General features: G+C 38.0%; 1 protein-coding gene across 4 annotated transcripts in view; it reads left to right on the top strand.

Moving 5' to 3' along the window:
* The window catches only part of COL19A1 (collagen type XIX alpha 1 chain), a 553,058-nt gene that overhangs the window by 497,046 nt on the left and 43,085 nt on the right, over positions 1-12,927 (top strand). For all 4 annotated transcript variants that reach the window (XM_072142184.1, XM_072142183.1, XM_072142182.1 and 1 more), the window contains 3 exons: positions 1,797-1,832; positions 1,955-1,999; positions 7,881-8,051. In XM_072142184.1, the coding sequence (XP_071998285.1) occupies positions 1,797-1,832; positions 1,955-1,999; positions 7,881-8,051 (252 nt within the window). The remainder of the gene's footprint in view (positions 1-1,796; positions 1,833-1,954; positions 2,000-7,880; positions 8,052-12,927) is intronic.

Raw genomic sequence — 12,927 nt, 5'->3', positions numbered from 1 at the left:
ATGCATCAATTTTACTTGCAAATGATAACTATTTAACTTTATATCAGTAAGTATGTTTCCCAGTAACATGTTAAACCACAACTTTGATAGCCTATATTTACAGTTATTAAACATTATTTATTCAACTTTTGCCTAAATTTTAAACAAGTGGAGGCTTTATACTATATTTATTCTATGTATATTTCCCATTTACAACCTTTCTAAGAAGGAATTTTTATTGGGAATGGATGGAGTCTGAAAGCCCTATCACTTCTAGATTTTTGGAACAAATATAGAAAAAGGGCATATAAGTCCTTTTTCGCCTAACTATTCTGCATGTTGTTACAGTTTCAGTTAAAGGGGTATTCCCACTTCGGCAAATTATTGTTATTGTTTGTATGATGGAAAATGATACAATTTGTATGAATTCCTCACGGTTTTCTAGATCTCTGCTTGCTGTCTTTCAAAAGAAAGCTTCTATGTTTTATTCCAGTGGACAGAAATCTGACCATGGTCACACAGGTGCATAGCTCGTTAGTATCACAGAGGGTAATCAGAGCTGTGTGGTATAACGAGCCGTGCACCTGTGTGACCATGGTCAGATTTCTATCCACTGGAAATAAACAATGAAGCTTCCTATAGAATCACAGAGATCAGAGATCTAGAAAACTGTGAGATATTTATACAGAAAGTATATTGGAAATTTGTGTAACTTTTCATTATTCAAAAAAAATCAATTACTTGCTGAAATGGGAAAACCCCTTTAATTTAATTTTAAATTGAGCAACATTTATTCACAAATATACTAAAATAGGCAAATTTTCTCTCAGGAAAGGAATCCAAATTCTGATTGATGCTTCTCTCTGGGGCCTCCAAACACCTAGAATCCCGGGACCTTAAGGAGGAGACTCCATTAATAATCTAAGGCCCCTTCCACACTAGCGAGTGTGATGCGATGAACTCGCATCACACTCGCAACGCAAGCTGCCGGGAACGCACGGCCCGAACGCTGCACCGCGGGAGTGAACTCAGCATGTCAGTTCACTCCCGCGGTGCAGCGTTCGGGCCGTGCGTTCCCGGCAGCTTGCGTTGCGAGTGTGATGCGAGTTCATCGCATCACACTCGCTAGTGTGGAAGGGGCCTAATCCTCTCTGTACTGTCTCACTCTTGCTGCAATCCCAGCTGAGCAAACTCTTCGATGGGGTCAGGCCCTGGATGCCTGCATAGAAGGCTCGGAATGCCACCTCTGACACCCGTGCCATATGATTGCAATCTCTTACCTATTCTATAATAGGGGACATTAAATTATAGTGGGACAACCTCTTTTGTATAGAAAGGAAAAATACAATGTAATAAAACATTTTACTAATACAGATCTAGTAATATATATTTGAACTTCTAAAAAAACATTTGGGAAATGCTTCTGAAACAGCAGCAAAAAATGGACTTTGTCATGGTAACAAGCGTTTAGTGAAGTACACTTAATGGAGTTTCCAAAGTCTAAAGGAAACATTTTATATCCAATCCATTTTTTCAACTGTAAGCTTTTTCTGTTTACTAAATAAAGTAACAGTTGCTGAATTATTTCCATGGGAAAAAAAATACATTTTTTGATAAATTCTATTTTGTTTGTTGAACAAGATTTCTATCAGTTTTGCAACTTGCAGACTTTGATGAATAGTCCCTATAATCACCCTTACTGGGTACACAGTGTGCGCTTTTTCATAGCTTGATGAGGAAGGAGAACTGATGATCTAAAACTCATGTGCGGCTATGCAATGCAATTCAACAACTAAAATTCCATATATCATTTCTAGGGAAGAAACGGAAATGATGGATTACCAGGTTCACCGGTGAGTCATGTTTAATTTCATTGCTTGTAATAACTTCAGTGAACAAACAATAACATTTCTGTTGCAATTTTCCTTTTTTTTCTCCAAAATCTTTTAAATAAATGACTCTTTCTATTTGTCAGGGAGCCCCAGGACGGCCAGGTGACAGAGGTCCAAAAGGAGAGCGTGTAAGTTTTTAAAATGATTTTCTCCACTAATACCAACAACCAGCAGAGATTCTAGCACAGTATTGACACAATTGACATAAAATAAAATTAGCTCTAATTACTTTTTAGTTTCTAGTTACTTTAGAAAATATACCTAGTAGTAGTACTCATGGGAGCTTAGGTCTAATACAGGAACAGTGCGGTGATATATCATTATTTTTTTATCTATCTATGGTGTTGCTTTGGTGTAGTTGTGGTGCAAATTTGACTTTCTATTGCACCAATTGAACATAGTACAGTGCATACGGGGGGAGCATGCAGCAGCACACTGTAGCATACAGCAGTGCGCTCCCCTCTCTATAGGAAGCAGCGCCGGAGTTAGGTAAAGCATGCTCTATCTTTTCCCTGTGTACAGTGTAGTACAGTGCCACACAAGTGCCATCGTGTCACTATAGCCGCCTATGGAGACATATATGTAGACGCAAACTTGAGGCCAGAAATCCGACCCCACATGGCATGTGTAAAAGGGGTCTTAGACCTGAACTATCTCTAGTACCACCACTGTGATACTATCAGTTTTATTGCTTTTAATCAGCACAGGTGTTTTGCATATTATATATTTGTATATTTTCTATGTTGGTAGCAAATATACACAGTTTGGGAAAAAGGAGGTCTTTAAAGGGAACCTGTTAGGCACATCATGCCCCCAAACCAAAGTCCTACCTCATTTACTGTACTGAGTTGATTTGCATGATGATATTGAAATAAGTCAGCAGCTCCTGTGAATTATAAAATGAACTCCCTATTCTGCAATGCAATCCTGTGAATTGAGTCAGCTAGGTGTTCCTGAGTTGATGTGAGTTGACTACAACACCCCCTTCCTCCTCTGTCCACTTGTAAACACGGCCTTTGCACACACTTCCCGCTAAGCCTGGGGGCGAGTTTACAGGAGGACAGAGGAGGAAGGGGGTGTTGTAGCCTGATTCACATCAGCTCAGGAACAGCCAACTGCTTCAATTCACATGTATTGTACAGACTAATATACCTTCTATGCCATCTTACACTACACATATGAATAGGAGACACCTTAAGTGACCATACTGTACATGTAAGATGGTCAACTGAACACACTGAAAATGGTGGCTTTGGCCATGTAAAAATTTAAATACAATGAGAAAAAAAAAGTTTGTTAGAAAAGATGGTGAATTTACTTCATTTTATTGCCCCGGGTTTATAATTATATGAATAAGCAGATACATACCATATAGCATACCCACAAATGTCTTCAGAGAAATAAGGATTGGAAGGATTTTATAAAATAGCCGTCGAATTAATCATGACCATGGCGCCAATCAAATGAGGTGCATCATTTAGTGACAAGCACTTTTTATCCACTTGCGCCTACTATGCTACCTATTCAAATCTAACTAGCTGCTCCAAAACCTCTAAGGATCAAATAGGCAGCAGTTGTTTCACATCCTACCCCCTCCTTCTACTGTATTGGCAATGCGCAAGAATTGAGTAGGTCGGTCTGATCCTCAGAAACACCAATATTCATTTGGTGCCTTGACTTATATTTTTTTAATTTATTTATCAATAAAAAAGGTAATTTTAGTTAAATATCTTGCATCTCAATTGGGCATATGTTTAGTAGTGTTTTACATTTGAGATTTAGAATTAGTGGCAAAGTCTTTGATGTACTGTATCTAGTAGCAATATGTAGGGAAGAGTATATATGAATGATTAACGGTCTTCAGCCTCTCTATAATATACTCTACTCTATTTCTATCACGCTCTAGTTGTATACAATATTAACTGAAATGTTTATGGGACAGTTGATTCCAGATAAATTCATGCAAAATTCATAGTAGGTTAGATTTCAGTAAATAGGGCGATGAGCAGGCCTGCTGTGAATAATTTGTATGTTCAGTTCCAGGAGATGTGGTCTCATTAGATGACCGTTTGTCTGTAGCTACAAATGTAAATGAATATGAAACTGCTTTATTTAATTAGTGTAATTTTAAAGGGGGCTTTCAAGTTTTATTTCTGTTGTGCTCCATTTTTCTATAGAAGTGTTGTTTGAGTTGTCTGATTTCTTTCATTATTGACAATGAAGCTGGTAGAGATGGATGCTCCAAATTAGAAAGCTTAGTGACTCCCTGGGCTCCAATTCATGACTCATTAATTCATGACATTGAGCACGCTGATGCATGTGTAATTAGCAGTGTTTGTGTATCCCTGGTGGCTGTGGTTCTGCTAGCCTTTGTACACAGTGCTCTCCTCGATAAATACTCTTTGCTTCATCATAGGATCCAGACTTACATGTCTCTGCCAGGGAATGAGATAACCACAGGTATTGCTCCTCTCGCTTAAAGCCTCTTAAAAAGCATAGGGTGAGATTAAATATATAAACCTATATGCAGTGTGCTCCTCATTATTAAATGTTATGATGCTCTGCCAAATTTAGATGTTTAATCAGATCTGCAGCACATTTAGTGAAATGTACTGTGTAGTGTTAGACGTTGGTAGAAAACCGTCAAAGGGAGTCTGATGGCAGCTATATGGCCATGCAGAAATGCTGGCAGCATCGGTTAGCAGCAAGGGTGATGTGGTTTAATATACATTTTGTAATGCTGATAACAAAATGCCACTTCCTCATCCTGCTTTAAGCATCTCCAAAGTTCCCATCCTCTGCTTTGATTGACAGCTGTTGTATTTACTCAGGAAGGGACTTCAGCCATTACTCAGAGCAGAAAGGAGAGGCCTGAAACATAATTCTGTGGGGCATTATCGTACCTCGTACACCAGTTTTCTGGTATACAAAGCACGAAAAAGTCACAACTTCTCACACATGGTGAGAAATTATTAATTCATCCCTCCCCTTAAACCAACATCATGCCAAATGGGTGTGACAGGTCCAAGTTATATTAGCCTGCCCAGGATCCTGGTTCAGTTTGTACATGAACTGTACCCTAGGCAGGACTTGGCGTAAAATTTATCCGGATGCATACTTGTGCTCCATATGTACTGAAAGGCTGGAGCCCCTTAGTATATGTGGCACGTTGTGCACTTGCAGGTGGACTGTCAATACTGGCACACCATGGGAACAGTCTTGATAATAATTATTGTATACTTATGTGTACAATGATTATAAAGAAGTGATTCATCTTTAAGCCATGAGTGTGCACAAGATCACTTGTGTTATATCACACAGAAATCTGATACACTTTTGTCCATTGTAATTTTCATTAGTTTATATATTGATCATATTGATGCCGCAATGTCTATTCACATCTGAACTGAATGGTTATTTTGCAGTCAGATGGCCATTCATAAGTATAATCCGACAAAATATAGAACTATGAAACCGTTTTTTCAACCAAGCTCAGCAATAACAAAGTTGTTGACCAAATGTAACATTCCATAAAGACAGAATGAACTATAGATCACCAGGGTAAGAGCACAATGTTCTGTGCAGAACATAAAACACCGCAAAGTCTCAAAGTAAAGGCTTGTGTGCCATTTAAGTGCCTTCCAAGTAGAATAAAAAAACATTGCAATTGCTTCACCGATAATTAACGACTTTAGGAACAGGAAACAGTCACTTATAAGTCATAACTTTACTTGTGAGGGTTTTCTTATGTTATGTTCATTCCTGAAAAGATTTCTTTGGCAGTAACTAAAAATGAACCCATTTAAAATTGCTGTAAAACACATTGGAGGCTTACATGTCCATATTCCCATTTACTTACTATGTCCTATGTGCAGAAATGCCTATGCCTTTCAAATATCATATTATCTTAACTCTTTATTATATGACCTTTACATCAGATTCATTAATAGATGAGACACGTTGTTTCCCATGTTATAATCTTCCTTCTAGGATCCAGGGGAAACACTCTAAAGATAAATAAGTTCTTCACTACTGCAGCTTAAGATGCTGACGTAAATGATCAGGTTTCCATAGAAAGCTTTCTAAGTGGCTATGTCAATAAGTGCTGAGAGAATAAAGCAATGATGCAGAAGTGGTGTGATTATTTCCTATGCAGGTAGAGTTCTGACGTATGGGACATATCCTAAGCAGCCTTGATGATTTACATCAGGTTTTCATCTGGATACAACAGTAAGGAAAATCCCGTACACACAAACCTAATATTCATACTTTAAAAAGCAAAAGTATAAGCCACAATAGCCATTTTAGACTGCACAAAATGGGACACCAGTCACAGGGGCAAGTATATTTCAGGTGTTACATACTTATCACGTATATTATAATAGATTAATTTAAATAGGCATTTACATTAAAAACACAAAGGGGGTTTTCCTCTGTTAGATACAGGAAACAAATGTCAACTGTAAGTGTCTTGTGAAAGTAATAACTGAATGCTATGCATATACAGTAACTGCCAATCCATGTGCTATTATATATATTAGACTTCTGGTAAAGGAGACGTGAGGTAATGTCTTTAAAGACAACCTGTCAGGCCATTCAAGCAGCCATCACTATGTCCCAAAGCCAATCATAGAAACACTATTACAAACATTTAACTAGTCACACTGTCATGATGGCGAATCATGTCCCAAAACCTTTCCCTCATGCTCTGGCTCCTCAAGGTCTCCAGTCAATTGTCCTCGTTTATGTTGAATGGTGATCTGTGCTTTTTGTTTATTTACAGTTGAATGTAAAATGAATTCTTATATTTCTGTTTGCCTCTTTCTGGGCTTATGTCTACATTACAAAATGTACAATATGCTATAAGTCCATAGACAAGCATTTAAACTGGTATATTTGAAAGAAACATGGGTTTATTAACTACAGAACTATTACTGTCTTTCCTAACCATATAGCAAATCGCTCTGGCAATTTGTTTAAGCCAAATTCCCAGCCACCAATGACAACACAGGCTGATTCAGCCACACATAGGAGCAGCAATGCTCGGTAATAAAGGATTTGTTATGACTTACAATGTATTCTCCATTGTGTTCTGATGTGTTTGAAAAATTCCGGTGGTATTGAATCCAATTATCTTCCACTTTTATGTTTTGCTTTTTTCATTGTCTTGACTAGCTTCTTCCTATTATAGATGTCCATGGAATCCATAGCTATTTACATTTGTGCTGTAAAAACTACACTTTAAGTTATTTGATATATTCCTTGTACATACAATAATGTATGCAAAATTTGGAGTAGGAATTGCAGACTTTCATTTAGAAATAAATCTGCAAATATTTACCCAAGAATATGGATCCTGCTGGTCAATAAGGATGCTGCAGCCTCATGTGGGAATGCTACTGAAGCAGCCTATTAGCTGATAGCAGTGTCATCTCTGAAAACCCAGTAAGACCTGCCAGCAACAACACTGGTCCGGTAAATATCCTGGAAACCAGTTGCTCCCACAGCTAATTATAGGAAAAGCGCTGTTCAAGATGTACTGCAGCACAAACTCTGTCACAAGATAAATAACATTTTGAGGCTTGCAGCTTAGACGCTACACAGCTCTATTTATTAGCCATATGTGTATCTATTGTGTAGTTTTAGGCTTCTATTGAATTACAATGAGATACATGCAAAGTGATTAATCATTTATAGCAACCAGAAAAATTCTTCTGGAAGAGGCTGTTAAGGTCAGTTTCCTCTATTGTTCTTATTACAACACATTTTATAGAAGCATTGTTTTATTGTGATACTTAAATAAAACTGTGTTCACAATGAATTTATCACACTGCACTGCTTTCCATGAACATAACATGAAAAAAAGTATGCATCAAATTAAATGTATCATTAAAATATGTCAATTGTTCATGTAAATCTTTTCTTTGATTCCCCCGTGTCAAATATATATGAAGGCAATGAAAAGTTTGTAGGTACTGACTCAGCTGTCTAAATACTATATATTTTAAGGGTGATCCTGGTATTCCTGGAGATCAAGGTCCCAGAGGAAAAACAGGTTCACCAGGAGAAAAGGGAGATATGGGACCTGCTGGACCACATGGAGCACCTGGAGACAGAGGTTACCCTGGTTACCCAGGCAATGATGGTCAACCTGGACCCCCTGGACCACCAGGAATAATGGTTAGTTACCTGTATATCACATAATATAATCTGTATTTTTTATTTGTGTTGAATTCTTGAGGACAGTACAGAAGCTCAAATGACAATGATACAGTCAAAGATAAGCCATACTGTCATAGAAATATATATAAAAGCACCATTGGAAAAAATGATAAACATTATAATGAGTGCCTACGGGGATACTGCATATTTACTTCAGATTTTAACTGCAAAATGCTTTTTCAAAAGGAAAAGTGTGATATAGTAGATGGTACCTGCTACAAATTTTCTAGTATTTTGTTGCTATGGTAATATGTCTTCAATTGAAATAATATATGTATGTATAGGAGGATGACTGAATTGCACAAAGCATTGTAGTTACGGAACAAGACATTATGTTCTAAGCAGTGATGTTTTTAACCAAAGAAAACTAAAGCAATACTTGTTAGGATTATTATTTTCTTACTTTACCTAAGTTTCACTAAATCAAATCAGAATTTAATCCTATTGAGAAGGTTTTGCAAGTGAGTAAACCTACATGGAAGCCTACTAACTACGTGACCTGCTGTTGCAAGACATTTGAAGAAGAGGTTCCGACCTTTAATTATTCTGGTGCATCACTTGCATCAGAATTAAAATCCAGATTTCAGCAATAAATAGTTTTCTGGCACAGATTATAATGGATCTGTTGAGACAGGACATACTTTTCATGGCTCGCATAGCCCTCCACTACTCTACCTACTCTTCACTAAAAGGGCAAGCAAGACTCAAAAAGCCAAAGTGTTGAAATTTTCATGTTGTGCGCTGGAAACTTCTACTTTTCTCATGCCTTGCAGAAATAAAATCAAACGTATTACAAAAATACAATACCAGAATCAAACTTACTACAAAGAGATAGTACCAGAAACAGGCTAACTATGGACATAGACTAGCAAATCCAGCATGCTACATAGGTTCAGTACTAGAGCCAACCTTACCATATGAAAAAGTTTGGGCACCACTATTAATCTTATTCATTTTTAGTTATCAAAATTTGGGTTTTTGCAACAGCTATTTCAGTTTGATATATCTAATAACTGATGGACACAGTAATATTTCAGAATTGAAATGAGGTTTATTGTACAGAAAAAGAAACAGAAAATGTGCAATATGCATTAAAACAACATTTGACAGGCGCAAAAGTATGGGCAACTCAACAGAAAAGTGACATTAATATTTAGTAGATCCTCCTTTTGCAAAAATAACCGCCTCTATTCGCTTCCTGTAGCTTTTAATGAGTTCCTGGATCCTGGATGAAGGTATTTTTGACCATTCCTCTTTACAAAACAATTCCAGTTCAGTTAAGTTTGATGGTCGCCGAGCATGGACAGCCCGCTTCACATCATCCCACAGATGTTCAATGATATTCAAGTCTGGGGACTGGGATGGCCATTCCAGAACATTATAATTGTTCCTCTGCATGAATGCCTGGGTAGATTTGGAGCGGTGTTTTGGATCATTGTCTTTCTGAAATATCCATCCCCGGCGTAACTTCAACTTCGTCACTGATTCTTCAACATTATTCTCAAGAATCTGCTGATACAGAGAGGAATCCATGTGACCCCCAACTTTAACAAGATTATCGGTGCCAGCATTGGCCACGCAGCCCCAAAGCATCATGGAACCTCCACCAAATTTTACAGTGGGTAGCAGGTGTTTTTCTTGGAATGCTGTGTTTTTTGGCTGCCATGCATAACGCCTTTTTGAATGATCGAACAACTCAATCTTTGTTTCATCAGTCCACAGGACCTACTTCCAAAATGAAACTGGCTTGTCCAAATGTGCTTTTGCATACCTCAGGCGACTCTGTTTGTGGTGTGCTTGCAGAAACGACTTCTTTTGCATCACTTGTCCATACAGCTTCTCCTTGTGCAAAGTGTGCTATATTGTTGCCAGATGCACAGTGACACCATCTGCAGCAAGATGATTCTGCAGGTCTTTGGATGTGGTCTGTGGATTGTCCTTGACTGTTGTCACCATTCTTCTTCTCTGCCTTTCTGATATTTTTCTTGACCTGCCACTTCTGGGCTTAACAGGGACTGTCCATGTGGTCTTCCATTTCTTTACTATGTTGAACAATCTTTGTTTTCAGATCATTTGAGAGTTGTTTTGAGGAGCCCATGATGCCACTCCTCAGAGGAAATTCAAATAGGAGGCAAGTGGCCACCTTAAATACCTTTTCTCATGATTGGATACACCTGGCTATGAAGTTCAAAGCTCAATGAGGTTACTAAACCAATTTAGTGCTCCAGTAAGTCAGTAAAAATCAGTTATTAGATATATCAAACTGAAATAGCTGTTGCAGAAAAAACAATTTTTTCTAACTAAAAATGATTAAGATTAATAGGGGTGCTCAAACTTTTTATATGACTGTATATACAGAACCAGAACTAGAATCCTACAAATTACAGATGCAATTCCTGAACCAATAATAATAATCATAATTTATTCATAGAGAACATATAAAAATATAGTATTACATTAGAGTCAAATGGAACAATAGGAGTGAGGACCCTGCTTACAAAAGCTTACTGTCTTTGTAAGTGTATGTAGGGGGTGACACAAGAGGTATAAGAGCTTGTATAATGGTCTGGCCTTTTTTTTAAAAAAGGGAACAGTATAAAATAATTTAATAAATAAAAACTCTGCTGCTTCAACCAGCCATCATCCGCCATCTTATGTACGAAGTCCAAGGTGAAAGTGACTGCTGAGAAGCCTGGAGCTTTGTATATAGGTGTTTATTGCATAACTGACAAGATGCGGACATATGATGGAGTAGTAAAGAGAGATATCATGCAGTTAGCTAGTGTTATAGGCCCGCCTTAAGGGATGGGTTTTAAGAGCATGATTGAAACTTTGGAGGTTGGATATTAATCTGATAGTCTGGGGAAGGTCGTTCCAGAAAATTGGTGCAATTCAGGAGATCTTGGAGACGTGTATGAGAATTAAAGTATAGATTGATCTAATATCACTGGCAGAGCGAAGATTTGGGTTGGGTTGGGTGATAGACTGGGATGAGAGAACAGAGAAAAGGAGATGCAGCAATATGCAGAGCTTTGTGGATGAGGTTATTATTTTTAGAAAGATTAAGCTTCAAGAAGAGAGAGGACATGATGTTAGAGACAGTCAATAGTGTTCGGGAGTAAGGCAAGGGTGATGTTAGATATTAGATTAGTGAAATAGACCTGTTTAGCAAGGTAAAGGGAAGAGTTATAGGATTTGAACATAAATTTGAAGAGCAGAAAGTCTGTAGATGTGCGCAATTTCCTCCGCAGACGTTCAGCACTCCTGGAGCACTGCCGAAGGAAGCACGTTTTTTCCATGTGCTAAGGTTACCTGTGTCTGTGTTAAAAATTTCAAAAATTTCAGTGGTGCCATCTCACCTAGGGCACTTCTGACAGTATGATTATAATGGGTAGTAGCCAGGTTTGTTCAGGTGAAAAAGGAGATGGGGGACAGTTAAGACTGCAAGGTTTCTGTGACTTGGTGAGTATCAATGGCACGCGAGTTCTGGTACAATGGGTGGAAGGATTCTGAGAAGGTGAAGGATTATTGAAAGTAAAAGAAAGAGGGTCACCAAGTTTACATTAGTCCATTGTGCAATGTTAGGCCCAGTTTACATCTGTTCATATTCTTGTAATGTTTCTCCATTGTAAAAGCATAATGAAAACCAAGGTTTCCCTTAGCATTATATGCAAAGAAGGTTATTTCTGTATGGTTATTTCAGTTTTTTATAATGGCAAATGACATAGGCTGCTGAAATATGTTTATTTTAATAAATGGGAAGCAGGTTCTAGCAGATTTCAACATGGATTTTTATGACCATTAGACACGCTCCCAATGAGTAAATGAATCCACAACCCCTCTCACTCTATAGCATCACCAAAAAGTAACTATAGTATACAAATATGAGAAGTAAGCTCACCACTAAAGTATATCAGAGTTAAAGGAGGTTCTTAGTAGCAGAATTGGGAAAGAAGAGAGCCGGGACATACCTTTGTTATCTCCGCCATCTTGCTGGCTTGGTTTTTGGATATTTCAGGAAAATAGAGACAACATCACTGTGCAATGCTTCCACCTACCTGCCACAAAGGAGGTTCTTAGTAGCAGAATTGGGAAAGAAGAGAGCCGGGACATACCTTTGTTATCTCCGCCATCTTGCTGGCTTGGTTTTTGGATATTTCAGGAAAATAGAGACAACATCACTGTGCAATGCTTCCACCTACCTGCCACAAAGGAGGTTCTTAGTAGCAGAATTGGGAAAGAAGAGAGCCGGGACATACCTTTGTTATCTCCGCCATCTTGCTGGCTTGGTTTTTGGATATTTCAGGAAAATAGAGACAACATCACTGTGCAATGCTTCCACCTACCTGCCATCATTATTATATTGCCTGTGAAGCAGTAGTGGTGGTTTCAACAGCTACATATCCCTAAGTTATATATGTTTCTTAGGGGTCAGCCAAGCATTTATGTTTTCAGTACCAAGAGCAGACTAAGCCACTGCCAGGTACCGCTAGAACATTCATATAACAAGGACATATAACAATGTTGAAATTCAGTATGCCATAATCATCTTACCTCTGGCAGTTGCCATTGGGTGACAGTCTGGACACATCTCCCCCACAAACAATTAAGATGGTCAAAGTCAGTCACAGGTTAAATCTGATTTGATAGGACTCCTTTAATGGACTGCTGTTATGTAGTGGGGCGGGCATTGTCAGGTAAATTCATTCATGTAGAGTAGTTAATAAACAGGTCCATGAATGAACTGTTAGAAATCTAAATGTAGTATGGATATATTAACTTTTAAAGATACCACTATGCCATCTCAGATACAAAGATATATTGTATTTTATGC

This window comes from Engystomops pustulosus, chromosome 3 (genome assembly GCF_040894005.1).
Source record: "Engystomops pustulosus chromosome 3, aEngPut4.maternal, whole genome shotgun sequence".
Lineage (NCBI taxonomy): Eukaryota > Metazoa > Chordata > Amphibia > Anura > Leptodactylidae > Engystomops > Engystomops pustulosus.
Note: the sequence above shows the minus strand (reverse complement) of the source record. Positions and strands in the feature narration are given on the sequence as shown.